This window comes from Solea senegalensis, linkage group LG18, assembly GCF_019176455.1.
Source record: "Solea senegalensis isolate Sse05_10M linkage group LG18, IFAPA_SoseM_1, whole genome shotgun sequence".
Lineage (NCBI taxonomy): Eukaryota > Metazoa > Chordata > Actinopteri > Pleuronectiformes > Soleidae > Solea > Solea senegalensis.
Window position 1 is genome coordinate 18,414,943 of NC_058041.1, and position 21,581 is coordinate 18,436,523.

The window sequence follows — 21,581 nt, forward strand, 5'->3', positions numbered from 1 at the left end:
CAGCTGGTCTGCCTGAACCCCCTCTTTACTGGGACTGGGCTACTAAGACCCACACACCACGTGAAGAAGATGAAGAAGGAGGAGGAGAAGGTTGAAGACAGTGTGGTCTCCTGTGACTCACCGGCTGATGATGTCTGGCACTTCTTTTCCCCTCAGGCCTTTGATGGCAGCGTAGATCTGCAGATGTTCCTGCAGCGTGATCCTGGGCCACAGAGGGTTCGTCTGAGGACAGTAGCCCACCTGCTCCAGATGATAATCCGCGACGTCGAGCTCTGCACTGTAGTCTCCCATCAGTACCTGTCCAGAGAAAACACATGACCTTTATTTTATCGTCGTCTGAAAAGGCAGTGTATGAATAAAGTTGCGGTGGAGTTGTGGTACCTGGCCAGAGGTGGGGTCGGTGTCACCAGACAGAATTTGCATGATGGTGCTCTTTCCTGCTCCGTTGGGGCCCAACAGTCCTAGAACCTCACCTGAGGAGACAACAGGTTGACCACATGACCACAATCTCACGTAAGGTGGGTTTAAACCATGGTTACCGTGGAAACCTCACACGCGTACCTTTGCGTACACAGAAGGAGACGTTGTTCACGGCCTCTTTCCTTGTCTTGGTGAGACAGAAACCCTCTCTTTTGCCTTTGTAGCGTTTCCCCAGGTTACTCACCACCACGGCAGGTTTCTGCAGCGCGACACGGAGAGAGACAACGGTAAATAAAAAAAACAAAGACAGATGTTTGGCTGTGGAGTCAAGTCAGCTGACCTCGTCACATGACTGGCAGGACAGAGCCTCTTTCACTCGGACTCTCTCCATCTGAATGTCCTCGTCCTCGGTCAGAACCTCTTCTTTGGACTTGGACTTCCTGTGATGGTTTGAAGAAAATGGTTTCATTTCAAGTTTCTAGTGTTTTTTTTCTGTCCATTTTTAATCAAACGGCTGCCAACGCAGAGTTTTATATCACAAAGTTTATTCAGACATTAGGCGGAGCCTGGGAGGAGCCTGGGAGGAGCCTGGGAGAAGCCAACACTCAAGCATGGTTTTTAAATCTTTCGAGAGAACTGCCAGAAAATGTCAGGAATACTCTCACACGCAGCTCCCTCACATATCTGGACGTCAGCCGCGTCACATGACCTACGACCTATGACCTATGACCTGCTCACCTGCAGCAACTATTGCTTTTCCTGGTCCTCCTTCCATGACGGATCTCCAGCCATCGAAGCAGGAATAGGAGCAGGATTATCTGTACATAGGGCTGGAGACAAACACACACAGATTATGGCTACACACACACACACAATGGCTACACGCTACACACACACACACACACAGATTATGGATGGTTTGCTTAAATGAGATACATACGGCTACAACAGCAATGAGCAGGCTCTTCAATAAGGCGTATTCTGTGTAGAGATATGGGAGGAAGGACGCCTGCAGATACAGAGTTCACTGAACTTAGTCCAGACAGGCAGAGAACAAAGAGAGCAGGACACATCTTAACAGGAGAAGAACAGCAGCTCGTACCTTGGTGATGCAGTTGAGGCAGCCCATGAGAGAATACACGGGGTTGAGGAAACACAGGATGTTGTGCAGGTTCCTGGTCAGCTCCAGGTTGTCGTTCACATACGACAGCTGAACCAGTGAGGCCGATACGACGCACACCTGCAGCACAGGTCACCCGTTAACTAACCAAACATCATTCATAGTAATAACAGGCTAATAAGGAATCCCGTCTCACCATGATGGAGATAACAGAGAAGAAGTCCCTGTTGCTCTGGACACGAGAAAAAACAAAGGAAAACACGTAAGTGAAGAGGATCACGGCGGGACTGAAGCCGCCGACACACAGGGCCTGAAAAACAAGAGGAGACGGGACGTCAGAGACCGGGCTGTTTGAGCGCTCACTGCTCAGTGTGTGGAGTACGCACCACGGCCGTGATGTTTCTGGTGGTGACCAGGTACTCAGGGTGGAGGGAGAAGATGATGGCAACCATGAGGGACAGGATGAGGTAGAAGAAGGGGACGTCCACCACCGCCTGGCCACACCAGTACGCCGACGGCAGCAGGCCGGAGATGCGCAGTGTGGAGCGACACTTGATCTGAGAACCAGAGTTAGAAAAATCTGTCCATCACAACCAGGAGAAATCAGGAGAAACCAGGAGAAACACGTTCAGATCAACTGACCTCGCGGTCTCGAATGTGGTCCATCGCAAAATACGCTGGCGTTCCGGCCGCCAGCACTCCCACGATCAGCACCTCCATGTACACCAGAGCGTACAACGCTGCTTTGTCCTGCTGACGGATTTACAACGGGAAGAGGTTCAACGTGGAACAGGAGAGAGGAAAGAGAAGGGAGAGAGAGAGAGAGGAGAGAGGAGAGAGGGGAGAGGAGGTGAGGCAGAGAGGAGAGAGGAGAGAGAGAGAGAGAGAGAGAGAGAGGAGAGAGAGAGAGGGGAGAGAGAGAGAGAGAGAGGAGAGAGAGAGAGAGAGAGAGAGAGAGAGAGAGAGAGAAGAGAGAGAGAGAGAGAGAGAGAGGCCACACTCACATTATCAAAGGGTTTGCTCCATGTTCTGATGGGTCCGGTCCCGTTCAGGCCTCGTAGAAGAGCGTTGCTCAGAATATTGACGGCCATGGGCAGAGAGTGCACGGCGGTGCTGTTGAATGCCACGTCGTACCTGAAGCCCTGTTACAGCAGAGAGGGAGAAGACCAAGGTTAACGAGGGTCACGTGATCGACCACACGCACGACCACCACATCAGTGGTAAAGTGACCTTGTTGGATCCCGTCACGTTGAAGGCGGCGCTGTGTGGAGCTGCACTCATGTAGTCGCTGTGTTTCATCAGCTCAACTTTGATGTCCTGAGCCTCCAGGTTGTGGATGAAGTCCGAAATATCAGAGTCTGTGAAGAACACCAGAGAGAGGAGAATCAGACATGTAATCAGTCCATGGTCCTGACATACTTCATATGATGAGCCAGACATCAGGTCTGGTTCTGGTTCTGGTTCCTCGTGTGAACAAGAAACTCCAGACATGTTAAGGTCATCGACCTTTAGATAACAAGCATAAGTACAAACCAGACGACACAACCAGGACTAGTTAATCCTGCAGCTCGGTTAGTTTTCTCTTGTGACAAAAACTAATAAGAACTAAGAAAAGGATTATTTTTTTAAAGACACAAACTCTCTAAGTATTGACAGCTGAGTCTTCAGTGAATCAGTGAATCTGTGATTGACCTCAGTGCCTTCTTCAAAGACACGTGAACGCCAAGCCATGCCTTCTCAACTCAGCAGCATAGGTTAACTTAATTCTACTTTCATGCAACAGGCCCCTGGACTCATTTATCATTCTACTTTTCCAACATCTCATCACCTGTGGAGTTCTGGACCAGGAGGGTGGTGGAATATCTCCGAGGAGCTTCGCTCCTTTTCACGAGGTAAATGGGAAGGAACTGAAATTCTGGGGAGTGAAAGAGGGAGTTCCCTGTGATCAGTGCCACGATGAGGACGGCGAGAACACACACCAGGAAGAAGGCCAGTCTGCACAGAGGGGAGAGAGCACACATTGAAGAGCATGCATTTATGTGTCAAAGATGTTTGACGGTCACGTCACGGGTCTGTGACGCTCACACTCACGTGTAGACAAAGGCTTTCCTCTCTCTGTGCATGTTGAGCACATGCAGCCAGGCCACGGTGCTGAACTGCTGCCTCCAAAGAGTCTGACCCGACACCAGCTCCGACTTAAACGTGAACGTGAGCAGCCCCTGGTACATGTCTTCAAGAGACGTGTCGTCACATTCACCCTCCGCCTGCTCACTGTTAAACACACTGTAATCTGGAAACACAGACGCGAAACACACTGTAATCTGGAAACACAGACGCGAAACACACTGTAATCTGTAATCTGTAATCTGGAAACACAGACATGAAACACACTGTAATCTGAAACACACACTGTAATCTGAACACAGTGAAACACACTGTAATCTGTAATCTGGAAACACAGACATGAAACACACTGTAATCTGTAATCTGGAAACACAGACACTGAAACACACTAATCTGTAATCTGGAAACACAGACAAAACACTGTAATCTGGAAACACAGACTGAAACACTGTAATCTGGAAACAAAGACATGAAACACACTGTAATCTGGAAACACAAGACATGAAACACACTGTAATCTGGAAACACAGACATGAAACACGCTGTAATCTCAAACACACTGTAATCTGTAATCTGGAAACACAGACATGAAACACATTGTAATCTGGAAACACAGACATGAAACACTGTAATCTGCGAAACACAGACATGAAGCACAGTAATCTGGAACACACACGACACTGGGAAACACAAAACACACTGTAATATGGAAACACAGAAACAGACAACACACTGTAATCTGTAATCTGAAACACAGAAACACACTATAATCTGAAACAAAGACATGAAACACACTGTAATCTGGAAACACAGGCCGAAACACACTGTAATCTGTAATCTGGAAACACAGACATGAAACACATTGTAATCTGGAAACACAGACATGAAGCACTGTAATCGGAAACACAGCATGAAGCACTGTAATATGGAAACACAGAAACACACTGGCTGGAAACACACACTGTAATCTGTAATCTGTAAACACAGACACGAAACACACTGTAATCTGTAAACACACCAAAAACCGCGAAACACACTGTAATCTGGAAACACAGACAGCACTGTAATCTGAAACACATACATGAAGCACTGTAATCTGGAAACACAGACATGAAACACACTGTAATCTGGAAACACAGACACGAAACACTGTAATCTGGAAACAAAGACATGAAACACACTGTAATCTGGAAACACAGGCAAACACACTGTAATCTGTAATCTGTAAACACAGACATGAAACACATTGTAATCTGGAAACACAGACATGAAACACTGTAATCTGGAAACACAGACCCGCGCACTGTAATATGGAAACACAGGGCGAAACACACTGTAATCTGTAATCTGGAAACACAAGACATGAAACACACTGTAATCTGTAATCTGTAAACACAGACACACTGTAATCTGGAAACACAACACGACTGTAATCAAACACGAAACACACTGTAATCTGGAAACACAGACGAAAACTGAAACACATACATGAAGCACATGAAACACAGACATGCAGGAAACACAGACATGAACACACTGTAATCTGGAAACACAGACTGTAATCTGAAACAAAGACATGACACTGTACTCTATAATCTGGAAACACAGACATAAACACACTGTAATCTACTGTAATCTGGAAACACAGACATGAAACACACTGTAATCTGGAAACAAAGACATGAAAAGCACTGTAATCTGGAAACACAGACATGAAACGCACTGTAATCTGGAAACAAAGACATTAAACGCACTGTAATCTGGAAACAAAGACAATAAACACACTTCTTGTCCTTCAGTGTGTAGTAACACACTCACCAGCTTCATCCACTTCAGCTTCTGCCTCCAAACGTAGAAAGACGTCCTCCAGTGTCGTCATGGAAACCCCATAGTTGATAATTCCCAGACTGCGTTGATCGAGTTCAGAGAACAAGCCTTTGAAGAGAAAGAGCAGCGTGTTAGTGATGATGGTGATGAGTGTGTGTGCGTGTAGTGTGTCGTACAATAAGATCTGACCTGGAAATGTGCCCACACTCTCAAAGGGAAGTGTGAAGGTCAGCTCGGCTTCATGCTGCTGAGACAGCTCTGCCTTGGGAATCTGCTGCTTGACCACGGACAAGATCTTTCCAGGGTCACACGTCTCACTCACGGACATTCTGAAAAGATTCAACATTAAATAGGAATAAGACACAGATTGTTATGATGCAGGCATTAGAAAGTGTCTGCCAATGAGTGTGTGTTTGCCTGAGGTGATATCCGACGCCACACTTGGTCTTCAGGTACATGGACGAGCCGACACATTTCAGCATTCCCTGAGAGATCACAGCTTTACGGTCTGGAGAGGAAGAAAACACACACAGTCTGTGATGAACCACGACGACAGGATGCAACTGCAGTCACTCTCTGCACACGCTCACAAGGACACGGTCATGTCAGATGTAGAAGAAAACGAGGGCGGGGCGATGAGTTGAAATTCCACTCTGACATCCTCGTTTTTAGAGCCCTGGGTTCTCGCTGGCTCACACCTAACCTTTAAACATTACTGCGTCTGGTGTGATCGGTATGATTGACTATCTCTTGTTTCATATATCGAGGGAGCGTTCGCGATATATATATGTCATAATCACAGCATCACCATAGAACCATGTCAAAGTTTAAAGGCATATTTCCCCGTTGGAAAGATGAATGTCTATGTCATAGAAATGTCATAGTGTCTTCTTGACCGAGAAAGGCAGAAAAATGTATATTTTTGGCTCATGCAGATGAATGACAACGCTCGCTGCCCTGCGACAGTCTTGCCGTCTCAAGCTTTGAAGTAGACAGCGCTAGAGAAACATCCCCGCGAGGAATTAAATATATAAGAAATCTAAAAACACGCCGCCGCGGCCACGTCAGTATAAAAATATCTCTGCAGAGCAAGAGCCAGTTAGCGTAACTGTTAGCAAAGATAGCAGACACCGTGTTTGCATTCTGGGAATAAAGTTCCGTCCCCCTATGGGTGAGTCTGAAAAGTGCGTTACTGGCGTCATAGTTTCAAACCTTGAACTGATGTTTGCCCTACGCGGAGTAAAACTGGAAAGGGAAAACTGAGGGAGGGAGGTGCTATTTTTAAAAAATACTATTCTATTCTGCTATTCTAGCAATACAAAGCCACATGCAGAGCGGTGACTCCACGTGTGGGTTGTGTTCACACCGGCGAGGATGTCCGCCTCATCCATGTAGTGCGTGCTCAGCACGGTGACTTTGCCGGCTCGGCGGCTCTTCAGCAGCGACCACACCTGGTGTCTGGAGCACAGGTCCATGCCGGCCGTGGGCTCGTCCAGCAGCAGCACCTGACGGCACACACGAGGACGCAGTTTAAGCACAGGAACAAGCTTCAGGTTTGACAAAGTGGACACAGAGTTGACTGTGCCGGCACCTTGGGATCTCCTAGAATGGCCACGCCCACCGACAGCTTCCTCTTCTGGCCTCCACTCAGATTCTTGGCCTGAGCGCTCATGATCTTCTCCAAGTCCAGGTCCTTCAGCACTTTGGTGACCTGCAACGACAAAACAGAGCGACGCCATGAAGAAACGCTGCGACGGCGTCGTGACCGACAACAAAACCATCGTCTCTACCTCAGCGTCCACATCTGCTGGGTGGATTCCTTTGATGGCAGCGAACATCCTCAGGTGCTCCTCCACCGTCAGCACGTCAAAGATGATGTTGAACTGTGGACAGATTCCAACCAGCTCCTTCATGTCGCCGTCGTCGGCCATCTCTGCTACAGGCAGGCCGTACATGGAGGCGGAGCCGCTGGACGGCGGACAGATGCCGCACAGGATGTTTATGAGCGTGGACTTTCCTGCGCCGTTGTGTCCCAGCAGAGCCGTGATGTGGCCCTCGTAGATGTCAAAGGACAAACCTGAGGGAGGACACACAAGGTCGTCACAAGGTCATGATCGTCGTCAAACGTCAGGTGTGTTTCACAGCAGGACTGCTCACCTCGCAGAGCGTCCACCGGGCCGTCCTTCTCTTTAAACACTTTATGAACGTCCTGGATGCTGAGTGTGTAACGACAGAGTCAGAGTCAGAGACAGAAGACATTCTCAGGTGTAACGTTCTCTCTGAACAGGTGTGCATTTTTACCGGATCGCTTCCTTCCCTCTGAACTCTGGCGACACAGGCTCGACAAACCCCTCGCTGGCGGTGGCGCCGTTCATCGCCGCGTTGTACACCGAGCTCACTTCGACGTAGCGCTTTGTGTGCTTGCACCAATAAGACGGTTTCAGGAAGTAAACCAAAGACCTCCTCATTCCATACTCGCCTGCACAACACACGCACACACACACACAAACACACAACATGACATCTGCTACACATGATCACAGCAGTGAGGGAACCATGGTGATCGCTCAGGGGGAAAGACACTGTGTTAAACTGTACGTGTGTGTGCGTGCGTGCGTACCGGGCAGCACCTGGTCCAGGTAAACAGCCAGCAGAAGGTAGAGCAAGCAGTCCACGACCAGCATGACCAGAGGCACGTACAGAGGGTGAGGCCCGTACGTCACAGAAGAAAACACAGCACCGTTTCCATGAGCCTCCAGATACACCACCTAACACACACACACACACACACACACCTGTCAGCGCCAAACACACACACACACACACAAGAGCAGGCAGCGGGCGAAGCTCTTCATCACCTGTGCAATCCCGATGGAGAAGGCACTGGGGGAGAGCAGGCAGAGGACCCAGACCAGCGGCTGAGGGAAGTCCTTTATGAGCACGGTGAAGAGCGACAGGCAGCCAAACACCACGGTCAGCATGGAGCCCACTGTGCTCGCAAACTTAGGCTTCTTAAACAACGGAGTCAGCATGAAGGAGAAAAAGATCTGCAGGACAGAGAGAGGATCAAACCCTCACTGATTAAACCACGCTTCACAATCTAAACTCCACCAAACTCCTCTGAACTCCGACAACAGTAGAAACACTTCAAATGACACAGTGACGACTTACACAGAGAAACACGTTCACTTACAGAAGATATCCCATAAAGAAAGATGAGGAGGAAAATGACAACCGAGTCACTGTAGGGGAAAAGTGGCGTGTACGTCGAGATGACGGACATCAGGACGGACATTATGGTCACCAGAGCGGCGTAAAGGAGGAACCATGACATCCTGTGATCGGACACAAACAAACGAGAGCATGAACACAGGCGTTCACAGGCGTTCACAGGTGTTCACAGGCGTTCACAGGCGCTTCAGTGTCCCACTCTCTCCTCTTTATACCAGAAGGCGGAGGCGTAGAGTCCCATCATGCTCATGGCGTCTTTGAGGCGGTGCTCCTTCTCTGCTGCCACGTTGGCGATGAGGAAGGTGACGAAGGGCGTGAAGGCCAGGACCAGGTAAATGGAGATGAGAGTGTGTGGGAATTTCTGCACCTCCACAGAACCGGGCTGACCCATCATGACCACCTTCAGGTCCATCTCATTCCACACCGAGCGCTTCGTCTGCATCTGCACGCAAACATCCCAGAATAACCACCACATCTGTCACGGTTCATGACGGAGAAAGCACTCGAATAAAAGTGAGGACTGATTCTCTCAGTGTTTCCTTATTAACCCGATGCTCTGTATAATGCAGTGAATGAAAAAACAGGCTGGTTTTAGTTACACTTCATGTCTCTGTCTGCTGTGACCGTAATCTGAAGAAAACAGATAAAAGCAGCAGGATCTTGTTTGGTGACATTAAACATCGCTCTGTGTCGCTCACGAACCACAGCTCCTACATATGTTCTATTTCAAAAATGACAGACTTTTCCAGACTTCTCGGAGGATTTTTCAGTCAATATTAAAACATCCGAATACCAAGTGTTAGATGCTTATTATGCAAATAAATATTAGCTCATATAAGTGAATGAACTCATGTTCAATGCACAGCATTTTATTCAAGCTAAACGCTAAAAGTGTGCAATTAATTACTGTGTACCTGTAACCCCTCTGTAACAGTAGAGATTCAGCAGGGAACTAAAACACAAGTCTTAGTTTCACAACAACACAAACATTGTTCCAGACTCATCCACACCAGGAAATCAGTCCAACTAAATTCCATACTTTTCCAAACGGTGTAGGAACCCGGAAACTCAACTGCATTAGCATAATCCACCCAAAAATCAACAAAAGTCAATCAGTCATTTTATGGGTTATCAAATTCAAGATCTAATCCAGTTTTGTAGGCCACACGGCGGAGTTGTGGTTAGCGCTGTTGCCTCGCAGCAAAATGGCCTTTCTACATGGAGTTTCTATGTTCTCCCCGTGTGTGCGTGACGTGTTTCTCTCGACTGTGGGTGTGAATGTGAGAGTGAGTGGTCGTTGTTGACCCCGCCTTTCACCCTGTGTCAGCTGGGATTGGCTCCTGTGACCCTGTGACCCTCATGTGGAGGATTAAGATTTGCATTATTTGATCTGAGCGTCAATCAGGTTAATAAACAATGAAAGAACAAAGAAGGAACAGAATACAGATACATGTGACACGACTGTGCTCACCTGGATGATGGCTGCATCGATCAGAGTCTGGAGGCGGATGAAGCCAGAGTACCAGTAATTAACTGCTTTGCAGTTCCCCGAGCCACTTAAACAGCTGGCTACAAGACAACAAGGTCAACAACGACAACGACAACAACGTAAAGTCTACATCAGACACACACGACCAACACCAAGAGGAAATGTGTTCAAATCAAAACCCAGGACACTTCAGTTTTTACCACGAGATCCAATGTAATCGCTGGGCAGCGGCAGATCGCCGTCCGGAAAGCGCAGCCTGTAAGACAGGGCAGAGCTGTCAGTGAACACAACACCAACAAAGCCGGACGGCTCAAACAGGCTGGCGTTCTCCAGGGCTTCCTCACTAGCAAACATCTCCAGGCTTTGCTGCATGACTGCAAACACACAGAGGACAAGTGTCACCAGGATAATATCAACACTTCGTATCTTTAAGAACAAGTCTACGTCTTTGTCTCACTGTGAGACAGACTTTTCCAGTGATTTTAGCTGGTGGGGACACGGGAGCTGCTGGTCCTCTGCTGCTTCGTGTGGTCACTTTGTGTCACTGAGGACAATCCTGTGTGTGTGATGTTAAAATCACTGATTTTCTCTATGGGGTTCGGTGTGGGAGAGTGAGTGGTTCAGTTTTCTGTTGGAAAAGTCTGTCTAACACTGAGATAAAGACGTGATCATGTGACGTAGATGTCGTAGACTTGAACTGGTGTAGATATTAGGAGTCAAGTCTTTTGTTCAGTGGCGAAAATCAGCTTTTTCCCTGAGTCTCTGTGCTGGCAGCAATGTTTTTACTGACATGTTCCCTGCAGCAGAGGGCGCTAACAGCACAGTCAGTGCTGCTTGTGTGTCATCACCTTGTTTAAACTACTTGTTTAAATGTCCCCTGATCAGTGACAGTTAAGAACACAGGCTTGCTTCGACTCTTGCCACACTTTCAGAAACATACCCATCTCCTGAGCCACGACCTCCATGATGTGGCTGGTGATGTTAGTGATGGGTGTGTAGCCCAGGACTTTGAGTGTGTGGTCGTTGGGCTCCAGCTCCATCGCGTTGAAGCCTTCGTAGTAAAGATGTGGGTTGATGATACTGATGAGTATCAGGACACCCAGCAGCAGCAGAGGCAACAGCAACTCCTGTTCAAGTAAACACACAAAGACGCAGATGATGACAAAAAGAAGGATTTATGGGGTTTGTTCTTCATTAGAAAAATAGATGAGACTCGTCTGACATGTGCACCAATGACAAGAGGAGCAGCTCATGGATCACACACACAGTCTCTCTCACACTCACACACACACACACACACACACAGTCTGTCTCACACACACACACACAGTCTCACACACACACAGTCTGTCACACACACACACACACACACACACACACACACACACACACACACACACACACACACACAGTCTGTCTCACACACACACAGTCTGTCTCACACACACACACACACACACACACAGACACAGACACAGTCTCTCACACACACACACACACACACACACACACACAGACACAGTCTGTCTCACACACACACACACAGACAGTCTGTCTCTCACACACACACACAGTCTGTCTCACACACTCTCTCTCACTCACACAGTCTCTGTCTCACACACACACACAGTCTCTCTCACACACAGTCTCTCTCTCTCTCACACACACACACACAGCACACACAGTCAGTCAGTCGCTCTCTCACACACACACACACACACACACACACACACACACCTCACAGTCCACTCTCTCACACTCACACACATGCGCACACACACAGTCAGTCAGTCTCTCTCTCTCACACACACACTCACACACACACACACAGTCAGTCAGTCTCTCTCTCACACACACACAGTCAGTCAGTCTCACACACACACACACACACACACGCACGCACACACAGACTAAACGTACGACAAAGCAGCAGAACACACACACACATTCACATGAGTCTGCAGAAAAGGACTCACCTGAAGAGTCTGCTGTTTCGTCCTCCATTTGATGAGCAGGTTCTTGTAGAGAAGACTTCTTGTTTGGTGCCAGACTCCAGCGTCTCTTCTGTGTGAGGACTGTGAGCTCCCAGCATTCCTCATTGCCTCAGTCTCCACGACACAGGCCTCAACTGCAAGTCCAAGACGAGAGAAACTTAAAACAACATGATTGTTTATGATTATTCACTGGTAACGGAGACGAGATCATTTAACTTCCGTTTACTTGTCGTGATACATTCATGCGTAAGTGTGGACACGGGCCTCAGGGGTTTAGCAGGTTTGCAGGTTTGAAGGGCCTCACAAACCTCTGCAGTTGCCACAGCTCTGCCTTAGAGGTTTTGCCAGATGACCCACGGTCAGGATCAGCGACCACAGGCGACCAGGAGCCGGCCATTTACTGCCCGGTCATAAATATATATATAGACACGTGAGTGTCCGACACTTAAAAAGCAAAACATGGACTCAGTGTCGACTCACTTCACTCTGTTTCGACTGACATCTTGGGGACAAGCGCACGGTCTGCTCTGTGCGATGACACGAGATCAACACCTGAAGACAACGTAAAGTTCAACGAGGCTTTGGCTTGATTTCATGCGGATCCCCAAAAATCCCTTAGGAGATCTGTGATCCAGGATGAAACATGATGAGACACTTTGATCCTGAAAACCCCCGGAAACAAAGTAAACAGTGAAAACACATCCTGTCTCTGAGTCTCACAGCATCCATGCGTGTGCGTCTGTCAGTGGGTGGTGGTGTCTGTGTTCTGGGACAGTGAAGCACCGATAACATTTAAATGATTGACTTGTTTAAAGAGGAGAAACTGTGCATCGGAATTCAACAACTGAAAGAACTCACTGAAGAAAACTCGTGTCCTGTCGATCACCAGTGTGTTAAAAAACTAAATGTCTCCCTGTATGATTTCGGAAATAGCCTCACATTTAAACCAATCATTCGTTTGTAAACATGTTAATATATGTGTGAATCATATATACAATGACAATAGAAGGTAACAAAAGGAGAACAAGACCTTTATAAACAATAATAACATGCCGTTAGCCGAGGCTAACCCGCTGCTAACACACGGTTTATACGTGTTTTCTGTTAAAAAACACAACACATTTATTTCGATGTTCAATGAGAAAATAACACATAAAACCACCTACTTACATCCGCATGAATGTAAAACATGCCAGTGAACATAAAGTGACGAACACAAGCGTTTCTGCTGAGCCACTCTGTTCATGTGTGAGTGTGTGAGTGATGCTAACTGGACATCGTTAGCCTCGTTAGCCAATAATACACCGCTAATTCTAAGCTTAAACTAACAATAACGTAAATAACGATACTCACGATAACTCGAACACATTAACACGTGTCTTTTCTGGATATGTGACTCATCAGTGTGACGTCATAAATGTCTTTAATATCCAGAAGGTTTTTACAGAAACGGGCTGACGTAACGAGCTACACAGCTAGTGTCTCCACTTCCTGCTGTCATAAAAAATACTTCCGGCTGTCAGGGCCTCAGCCAATCAGCGATCTCCGCTTCTTCTTTTTTCTTCGTCCTTTTACGTGTTGCATCAGCGCCCTCTGCTGCTCTGAATTGTCCATTACAACCTACCTTTTTTTGTGTTTCTGAAACTTCAAGCTTTATTTTCTCTCTTGTTCGTCTTTTGTTTACTTACGTCATTTTTCATCTCTTTCAGGGCCGTTTCTAACTGTGAGGGGGGGCCATAGTTCTACTCCTAAGCCTTTAGATGAACCGTGGAGATCTAATACATTTGAGCAGAAACAGGCTGCAGTCATAAGTTCTCATAATTAATAATTAAACATTGCAAAGTTGATCTGATAAGCCACAGCTTAGTTTATTTATATCCTACATTTATTTAAGCTTTGGGGCCAAGGAATGGCTATGATCTCGTTTATTTATTGTGCACCTGATACTGAACTGCTGTACATCGAGTAACCAACTATTAACCACTAACCAGTGTGTCGTGAACATTTCTACGAGAGTAACCTGAATATCTTTGGTTTGTTAAAGGATTTTGAGAAACAAAATTCAACATTTGCAACATTATATTGATTAAATAAGTCATAAATAAACAACGACAATACTCTTCAGTTGCTGCCTTACTTTTTAAATCATGGCAGCTATGATTTATTCAGTAAGAAATCTAACTTTTAACTAGTTTAAATGCTTGTCCTCTGGAGGACAGTGGAGATCATCTCTGAGACACTGAGACTTTACAACAAGGATTTATTTCAAATGTTTAAAACAAACGTAGTTTTCCCATGACGGATTAGAAAGTGCTGTGTGTGGGGAGAGACGTTTGTAGAACATCCTTGAACTGAAGGAAGTTGTGAATTAGGGCGGGCACAGGAAGCTGCTGCACCACGTCGGTCCTCATCAGAAGATCTGGTCCCAGCAACGATCGAACCTGGAGTCTGCAGGTAAAGAGTTCTCATTCAAAGGTTAAAGAATAATCTACTGTGTGTATAAAAAATGTTGTTCAAATGGACACGCAGCAGTCGTTTGGTAGTCTTCATTGTCTCATTTTTTCTTGTCATGAATTGTCTATTTCATCTTCTATAATGTGTGTTTATATGTATACATCTTTATCTATTTAATTCTTTTCCTTATTGTTTTATTTTAGTGCCCTTACTCTGATATTTCGTTGTCAACGCATACAGCCGTGTATTTTAATTTTGCCTTTGTTTGTTATAAGATTTAAAAATCAATAAAGTTTGAGTCATAAAAAAATCAAATAAAATGTTGTTCAAGTACCAAACTGTGGACGCGGGTCCCAGGACTTTTCTGCTCGTCTCTGATCCAGGATGAGTTTTAAAGGAACAGAGAGAGTTGACCAGTTCACAAACTCAAGCAGGAAATTCAACACTGCACTGTTCCATCGTTCCAGCCTAGAAAGAAGAGACGTAGGTGATGAACGTCGCTCAGATTATTGAGCGTGAAGGTGAGAGGAGGAGGAGGAGCGAGTCGTACATGTGCGGCTGGAGCAGCAGAGAAGGTTCCAGTCCTGTCTTCAGAAGCACAGGAAGCCAACAGGCAGAAAAAGACACGTGAGTCAGCGCGGCACAGAGCAGCTCCCTCACTTCCTGCTGCTTTAACGTCGCTCTGCCATCACGAGGCGGCGAGGAACCGTCAGCGGACGAAGCCTCGGGCCGAGGGAAGCGTCTGTGCTCCAGGATCAGCTGCAGCAGCTCACTGTCGTCTGTGGCCAGAGCTGAAGTCCACGTCTCCTCACCGATGTTTGCTCCATCAGCAATAAGCAACTTCACTGATTCACTGCAACACAGTCATCACTGTCAGAGCCTGGGATCCTCTCACACACACACACACACACACACACACACACACTTGACATTCATGACTTCCTGGAGACTTACACTAACCACAGTTACTAGTGGCCTAACCCTAACCTTAAAACATATCTTCACCTTAAAATGTAGTCATTTACGTTGTGGGGGACAAAAAGGAAGAAGTCCCCATAATGTGACTGTGTAAACAGGTTTAGGTCCCCACAACATTAGTAATACATGGACACACACACACACACACCTGTAGGGCTTGCCGCTCTGGTTAATGGCCGCCTGCAGTGGTGACCTGAGGTCCAGGCGTCTGCAGTCCTGAGCGTCCGGACTGAAACCTTCACCGAGCAGAACCTTCACGCTCTGGATCTGATCATTGACGACAGCCACGTACAACGGACTGACCATGGCGTCGCCGCGGTCACACACGCGGTCCGTCACCGCGATCAGCCTCCTGAGGACACTGCAGGTGGACAAAGTCATGACCTTTATTTATTTGTCTGGAAAATATGAGATGGTTTTTGCTTCTTTTTCCCTGGTAGAAATAATCCTGATCAATCACAGATCAATAAAAGTCACAGGTCAGTACCCGACGTGACCAAACTGAGCAGCGGCGTGGACAGGCAGCTGTGGCCAGTCGTTACTGCAGGAGACGTTAGGATCTGCACCGTGGTCCAACAGCAGGTCCACGCACGACCCATGTCCCTCCTGACAGGCGATGAGAAGGGGCGTGGCTAAATCTGACACCTGCACGTTCACATTTGCACCTACAGAGAAAACACGGGAGACGAGTGAAGACGCAGAGACAACAGCTGAGTCACAGGAAAGACTTCACTTAAAGGGATAGTTCAGGGTTTTTGTAGGTACTGATTTCTGCTGTGAACTGGACCCATTTACCTGCGTCGATGAGGATACGCAGACAGACGGGTCGTCCGTACTGTGCGGCCACAAACACAGGTGTGATCCTGTGGTCGTCCAGAGCCTCCAGGTCACAAACACCGACCAGGATGCGCACAATTTCACTGTGACCCTGGGAAAACACAAAGGAGTCATGTTGATTCACATCTCCCAGTCGGGGAAACTGTGTGTGTGAGAGTGTGTGTGTTACTTTGTAAACAGCCTGATGGAGACAGGTCCAGCAGGACGCTGTGTGTGTCCCGTTGACCGCCGCACCTTCACTGACCAGCAGCTCCACCACCTCCGCGTGTCCAGCGTCTACAGCTGAGGGACATCAGCGGCTGAGAATCACTGTGACCGTGACACATTCTGAAGAGAGACAATTCATGTGTTCACAGAGGAGTGGACGCGTCTTACCTGCGAACAGCGGACACGAGCCGTCGTTGGTTTGCTGGTCGATGTCGGCGTGAGCTTTCAGGAGGAGGCGGAGCACAGACAGGTGTCCGAGCTGCGCTGCCAGGAAACACGCTGATTCACCTTCATGGGTCAGAGAGTTCACGTAGGCGCGGCAGTGGCGGGCGGAGCCTGCAGCTGCTGAGTCATGGAAACAAAACGCCCATTAGACTTTTATCAAGTAGCAGTGACATGACTAAATGTGTCTGTGTTCAGATTAGAACATGTATATATCATATTTATATGATGTTGATGACTGAAAACTAACCTCAGTGTCATCGTCATGTGTGTTGTTTTTCTCACCGATGGCAGATAAGATGTCTCTCACACACTGAGTTCTTCCAGCAGCTGCAGACTCGTGTAGAGGACACCAACCTCTGTTGTCCCTCTGCTCCACACTGCAGCCCCTCTGGATCAGTCTCCTGAGGTGCCTCCAGTGGCCAGAGCGAGCCACTGCAGCTACTCTGGACACTGTGTCTGCGTAACACTCTGTGAAGTCCATCATCTCCTCTTCATACTGGACAACAAATTATTATAATTATTATTCATACGGTTCATATCTGAGTCTAAGTTTTTTTTCAGAGAACAAACATTTAAATAAACACAATTTCATCAGAGAAACTGATGTTGTGTGAAATGACCGCCTATCAGAAATACAGATGAACACATGACTGAATGGGGGCCACACGGTGGTGTAGTGGTTAGCACTCTCGCCTTGCATGTTCTCCCCGTGTGTGCGTGGGTTCTCTCCGGGTTCTCCGGCCACAGTCCAAAAACATGCAATGTGGGGATTAGGTCAATTGGAAACTCTAAATTGACCATATGAGTGAGTGTGAGAGTGAATGGTTGTTTGTCTCTATGTGTGTGTGTGTGTGTGGCCCTGCGATGGACTGGTGAACTGTCCAGGGTGTACCCCGCCTATCGCCCCATGGAGCTGAGATTGGCACAGCACCCCCCGCGACCCTCTGGTGGAGGATAAAGCGGTTAGATGATGACTGACTGACATGACTAAATGAGCAGATGAACACATGAATAGATGTGAACAGGTGAATAGATGAATACATTAACATATGGGCAGACGAACTGAAGAATAAATGAACACACGAAGAGACGGACGGAAATAATCTACGTTTTAAATATGAAGAAAAGCAGGAACTGTAATGAAAACACGGTTTGAACACCGTGTTTTTGTTTAAATGGAGAAAAACACAGTGTTTTTTGAAATTGAGTAAAAAACGGCGAGTATTTACCTTCGCGGAGAGGCGGGAGTCGATGTTTGATGGCGTCTCACCACAACAATGCGTCACTTCCTGCGCGACAATGCTAACTGCTAAAGGTGCTGATGATGATGAAGCTGTGACTTATTCCACTGAATTTAACGTGAAAAGAAAAAAAACACGGGGAAAAGTCACACAACGTCGATATTATTCACGTCAAACAGGTAAAATCGCGCGTGATTTTGTTACGTTTCTGAAGAAATGTGAAGGATGAAAGTAATACATTTGAAGCTAACGAGCTAAAAACCGGCGTCACATCAAGCAAATAAACGGTTCATTTACAACGAATGACAATGATCTATATCGATCATTATTATAATATTAACAATGATAATTATTAATGAAATGACCAGTTAATGAAGCTTAAAACAAACAAGATGAAGTGTGGTGTTTTATAGATTTACATTTTCAAGTACAAGAATGTCATATCATTAATAACAATGATTATAACAATAATAAGTCAGTTGTTTCCCACCGTGTCTCCTCATTGTTCTTGTTCACTTTGGTCTCCTAACCTGTTTCCTACCTTGTCTCCTCTCTGTTGTTATTGTTTCCTACCTTGTCTCCTCGCTGTTGTTATTGTTACCTACCTTGTCTCCTCATTGTTATTACTGTTTCCTATGTCCTCGGTAACGGTTGCCGCGGCGTCAGGAGCATCATGGCGGACGTTGCGGTGACGAGCGGCTCTGCGTGGGTTTGTCCCGCTGAGAAACGTCACCTGGCTGATGTGCTGCTCATCGGGAGTGAAGAGGACGATGAAGAGGAGCTGGGTCTGTCACATGGACAAGAGACAGACAGGTGAAACGACTAGAACGAGTCATGTGACAGTGAAGGTCACCCCTTCATGTGGACAGGCCTCAGAGACATTATAGTGTGTGTGTGTGTGTGTGTGTGTGTGTGTTCGTCAGGTCCAGTCCAGCCGTGTTGGAGCAGTTGGACGAAGCTTGTCCGTGTGTCCTGAAGCTTCAGTGCAGCTCCAGCTCTTCTGCTGCCATCCGTCGCCTGCTGGTCATCAGCGAGGCTCGAACCATGGAGGTGTATGAACAGACGGGGGAATACTGTGGGACAGTGCGAGGACAGAGGGACGACAGTGTCCACTCACACACGTAAACATGCTCACACTCACTCGCTCACTCACACACTCACTCACTCACTCACTCGGGGTTTGTTCTGTGTAAAATTATCTCTTGTTTTCCACTCACAGTGACAACAGAGGGCCTTTCTACAGGAAACGGCTGATTCTGGATCAGCCTTCCACTTCCTGTGAAGTGAAGGTGAGGCCAGCTCAGGGTCCGAGGTGTAAATGATTGGATGAATAATGAGAGGATGAACGTGTGAACTGATGAGGAAACACAACATTCCTTCACTTAGTGACACACCATCATCACGACAGTGATAACACACACTCTCTCTCTCTCTCTCTCTCTCAGCTCCTCTCTCTCTCTGGCAGGAACAGTGTGTTGGTGAGTCGAATCGTCGTGGGTCTGCGGCCGCTGAAGCCCCGCCCCCTCTGCGGACCGGGCATTGACATGCAGCAGGTGCAGTGTTTGGTTGACGAGATGGGAACCAGTCTGTCACCAGGAGCTCAGAACCTCATGAACATGGTCCACTTCCAGCAGAAGGTGTGTGTGTGTGTGTGTGTGTGTGTGTGTGTGTGTGTGTGTGCGTGTGTGCGTGCATGCGTGCGTGCGTGTCTCAGCTGTTTGTTGATGAAGAGTGTGATGATGATGTTTCTCAGCAGCAGCAGCAGCAGCAGCAGAGCAGCTCTCTCGCTGGTTTCCTGCCTCTGCTCATGAGCTCTGGATGTTTCTCTGTCCCGCCTCCTGCAGCAGCATCGTCGTCATCATCATCTTCATCAGCAGCAAACCTCAGTGAACACAGCTCAGACTCCACGGTAACAAATCTCTCATCACGTTCTGTGAAGAAGAGCTGCTGAAGTTACTGTTCTTAAGTGTGTGTTCTTGTGAAGCCCTCAGTGGACGAGGCTCTGATGCCTGAGGACACAGTGACGTCCTCGTCCTCCTCGTGTCCACAGTCTGATGTCAACACTAACATCACAGGTGAGGACATAACCGTGTGGAAAATAACTTTTTTGGGACAGTAAAGTTAAGACTTGTCTCTCTGTCGTCTTTATAGTGAGCAGCGATCACAGAGGTCCGCTGGCTGACCACGCCCACCTGGCAGAGATGATGATGTCACACTTTCTGAAAGGTGGAGGCGGCGCGTCACTGGGCGCCGACTTCCTGCCCACGCTGCAGAGCGTGTGTGGTCATGTGACGCAGCTGAGGCTGGACGACGCCGCGGCGTTGAAGCGCGGAGACGAGGCGAGGACAAGCGGCTCGTGGTGAGTTGAGGCCCCGCCCCCTCACTGCAGAAGTGTGATAAATGTTTTGTCTTTGACTGACGGTGAATGTTGTCTTTGTTCTGTGTTCACGTGAACACATGAATGTCAGCAGCTGTGGTTTAATGAAAGAGGCTGTTTGTCAGAGAGGGAGAGAGGAAGGGAGAGGGAGAGAGAGAGAGAGAGGGAAAGAGAGTGAGGGAGAGAGAGTGAGGGAGAAGTCCACAGCTCAGCGTCCGTGGTACGTCTGTGATTTCATCGTCTTTATTCTAATCTTGATTCTCTGCTAATGTTAACGCTTTATTTTAATGACGACATCATGGTTTATGACTTTTAAACACAAGAGAAAAGTGCTGAGTCACATTCTGAGGTTAGGGGAGGATGGTGATGGGAGAAAAACGGGATTTTAATTTTGTTTGTGATGAAGATATATATTTGGTTCTTTTTGCTGAGTCATGGATTAAAAACACGACGGAGCATTATCGCAAACTATTAACAAATCCTTAGTTTTCAATGGATAATCTGGAACAGTTTAAATCTATGGATTATGTGTTAAATCTACAGATTTTATACACTTTGTAAAACATGATTCTGAATGTCAGCTTTAACGTTAACTGTCCCTTTAACGTCCTCAGGGAGCTGGACGCGGTCATGGAGCGCCGTCTGGACGACATGGAGCGCCGTCTGAAGGAGCATGTGGACCGTCGACTGGACGCTCTGGAGCAGAAGCTGCAGGACGCTCTCCAACGCAGAGAGACCACCGCGTCCACCGTACCACCGTGCCACAGCCAGCCAAGCAGCCAACATGTGACCTGAAGGTGGCGCTGCTCCCTCACACACTTTAACACAGTAATGTGTGTAAAAAAAAACACATTTAAACAAATAATAATGTAAAAAAAGTAAGTTTCATCATGTTTTTTCTCTCATCAGTTATTGATGACATCATGAACAACGGTTTGTTGATGACATCATGAACAACGGTTTGTTGATGACATCATGAACAACGGTTTGTTGATGACATCATTGATAAATTTGTATCAACTGTTTTACCTCACGTTTATTTTTCATGTCTGTAACA

General features: G+C 47.2%; 3 protein-coding genes across 13 annotated transcripts in view; 1 reads left to right on the forward strand and 2 right to left on the reverse strand.

Moving 5' to 3' along the window:
- abca5 (ATP-binding cassette, sub-family A (ABC1), member 5) overlaps positions 1 to 13,693 on the reverse strand; it is a 28,819-nt gene extending 15,126 nt beyond the window's left edge. Inside the window, exons 1-32 of one of the 5 annotated variants that reach the window (XM_044013953.1) lie at positions 13,559 to 13,693; positions 12,686 to 12,757; positions 12,188 to 12,339; positions 11,152 to 11,338; positions 10,412 to 10,585; positions 10,194 to 10,291; positions 8,938 to 9,164; positions 8,685 to 8,826; positions 8,350 to 8,538; positions 8,112 to 8,259; positions 7,793 to 7,970; positions 7,649 to 7,707; positions 7,282 to 7,568; positions 7,083 to 7,202; positions 6,858 to 6,996; positions 5,909 to 5,999; positions 5,681 to 5,820; positions 5,483 to 5,599; positions 3,632 to 3,830; positions 3,369 to 3,535; positions 2,771 to 2,898; positions 2,545 to 2,682; positions 2,183 to 2,293; positions 1,927 to 2,097; positions 1,737 to 1,850; positions 1,523 to 1,660; positions 1,361 to 1,429; positions 1,159 to 1,250; positions 761 to 860; positions 562 to 679; positions 382 to 473; positions 122 to 297 (exon numbers count right to left, since the gene is read on the reverse strand). In XM_044013953.1, the coding sequence (XP_043869888.1) occupies positions 122 to 297; positions 382 to 473; positions 562 to 679; positions 761 to 860; positions 1,159 to 1,250; positions 1,361 to 1,429; positions 1,523 to 1,660; positions 1,737 to 1,850; positions 1,927 to 2,097; positions 2,183 to 2,293; positions 2,545 to 2,682; positions 2,771 to 2,898; positions 3,369 to 3,535; positions 3,632 to 3,830; positions 5,483 to 5,599; positions 5,681 to 5,820; positions 5,909 to 5,999; positions 6,858 to 6,996; positions 7,083 to 7,202; positions 7,282 to 7,568; positions 7,649 to 7,707; positions 7,793 to 7,970; positions 8,112 to 8,259; positions 8,350 to 8,538; positions 8,685 to 8,826; positions 8,938 to 9,164; positions 10,194 to 10,291; positions 10,412 to 10,585; positions 11,152 to 11,338; positions 12,188 to 12,310 (4,232 nt within the window). In that variant the 5' untranslated portion in view covers positions 12,311 to 12,339; positions 12,686 to 12,757; positions 13,559 to 13,693. Of the gene's footprint in view, positions 1 to 121; positions 298 to 381; positions 474 to 561; positions 680 to 760; positions 861 to 1,158; positions 1,251 to 1,360; positions 1,430 to 1,522; positions 1,661 to 1,736; positions 1,851 to 1,926; positions 2,098 to 2,182; positions 2,294 to 2,544; positions 2,683 to 2,770; positions 2,899 to 3,368; positions 3,536 to 3,631; positions 3,831 to 5,482; positions 5,600 to 5,680; positions 5,821 to 5,908; positions 6,000 to 6,857; positions 6,997 to 7,082; positions 7,203 to 7,281; positions 7,569 to 7,648; positions 7,708 to 7,792; positions 7,971 to 8,111; positions 8,260 to 8,349; positions 8,539 to 8,684; positions 8,827 to 8,937; positions 9,165 to 10,193; positions 10,292 to 10,411; positions 10,586 to 11,151; positions 11,339 to 12,187; positions 12,340 to 12,685; positions 12,868 to 13,558 lie in introns of all 5 variants that reach the window. The other 4 variants (XM_044013951.1, XM_044013952.1, XM_044013950.1 and 1 more) reach the window with 4 other exon arrangements.
- Positions 13,694 to 14,736: 1,043 nt separating this feature from the next.
- LOC122759247 (ankyrin repeat and SOCS box protein 3-like) lies at positions 14,737 to 18,194 on the reverse strand. 3 transcript variants are annotated; one of them, XM_044013957.1, is made up of 9 exons: positions 18,136 to 18,194; positions 17,189 to 17,402; positions 16,850 to 17,023; positions 16,644 to 16,756; positions 16,433 to 16,565; positions 16,125 to 16,302; positions 15,786 to 15,998; positions 15,210 to 15,512; positions 14,737 to 15,127 (listed from the first exon to the last, which is right to left on the reverse strand). In XM_044013957.1, exons 2-9 carry the CDS (start codon positions 17,388 to 17,390, stop codon positions 14,986 to 14,988), a joined length of 1,458 nt encoding a protein of 485 aa, XP_043869892.1. In that variant the 5' UTR covers positions 17,391 to 17,402; positions 18,136 to 18,194; the 3' UTR covers positions 14,737 to 14,985. The 3 variants fall into 3 exon arrangements, with proteins under 3 accessions (XP_043869892.1, XP_043869889.1, XP_043869891.1); XM_044013954.1 differs by having other exon boundaries at positions 16,850 to 17,026; XM_044013956.1 differs by lacking the exon at positions 18,136 to 18,194 and adding an exon at positions 17,600 to 17,621 and having other exon boundaries at positions 16,850 to 17,026.
- Positions 18,195 to 18,268: 74 nt separating this feature from the next.
- Positions 18,269 to 21,451, forward strand: lg18 h10orf88 (linkage group 18 C10orf88 homolog). Of its 5 annotated transcripts, none has more exons than XM_044013959.1 (9): positions 18,269 to 18,326; positions 18,814 to 18,960; positions 19,071 to 19,268; positions 19,367 to 19,436; positions 19,593 to 19,784; positions 19,898 to 20,056; positions 20,132 to 20,222; positions 20,299 to 20,506; positions 21,139 to 21,451. In XM_044013959.1, the coding sequence occupies exons 2-9, from the start codon at positions 18,821 to 18,823 to the stop codon at positions 21,317 to 21,319; spliced, it is 1,239 nt and encodes a 412-aa protein (XP_043869894.1). In that variant the 5' UTR covers positions 18,269 to 18,326; positions 18,814 to 18,820; the 3' UTR covers positions 21,320 to 21,451. The 5 variants fall into 5 exon arrangements, with proteins under 5 accessions (XP_043869894.1, XP_043869895.1, XP_043869896.1 ...); XM_044013960.1 differs by having other exon boundaries at positions 19,901 to 20,056; positions 21,139 to 21,407; XM_044013961.1 differs by having other exon boundaries at positions 19,904 to 20,056; positions 21,139 to 21,407.
- The last annotated feature ends 130 nt before the right edge of the window (positions 21,452 to 21,581 follow it).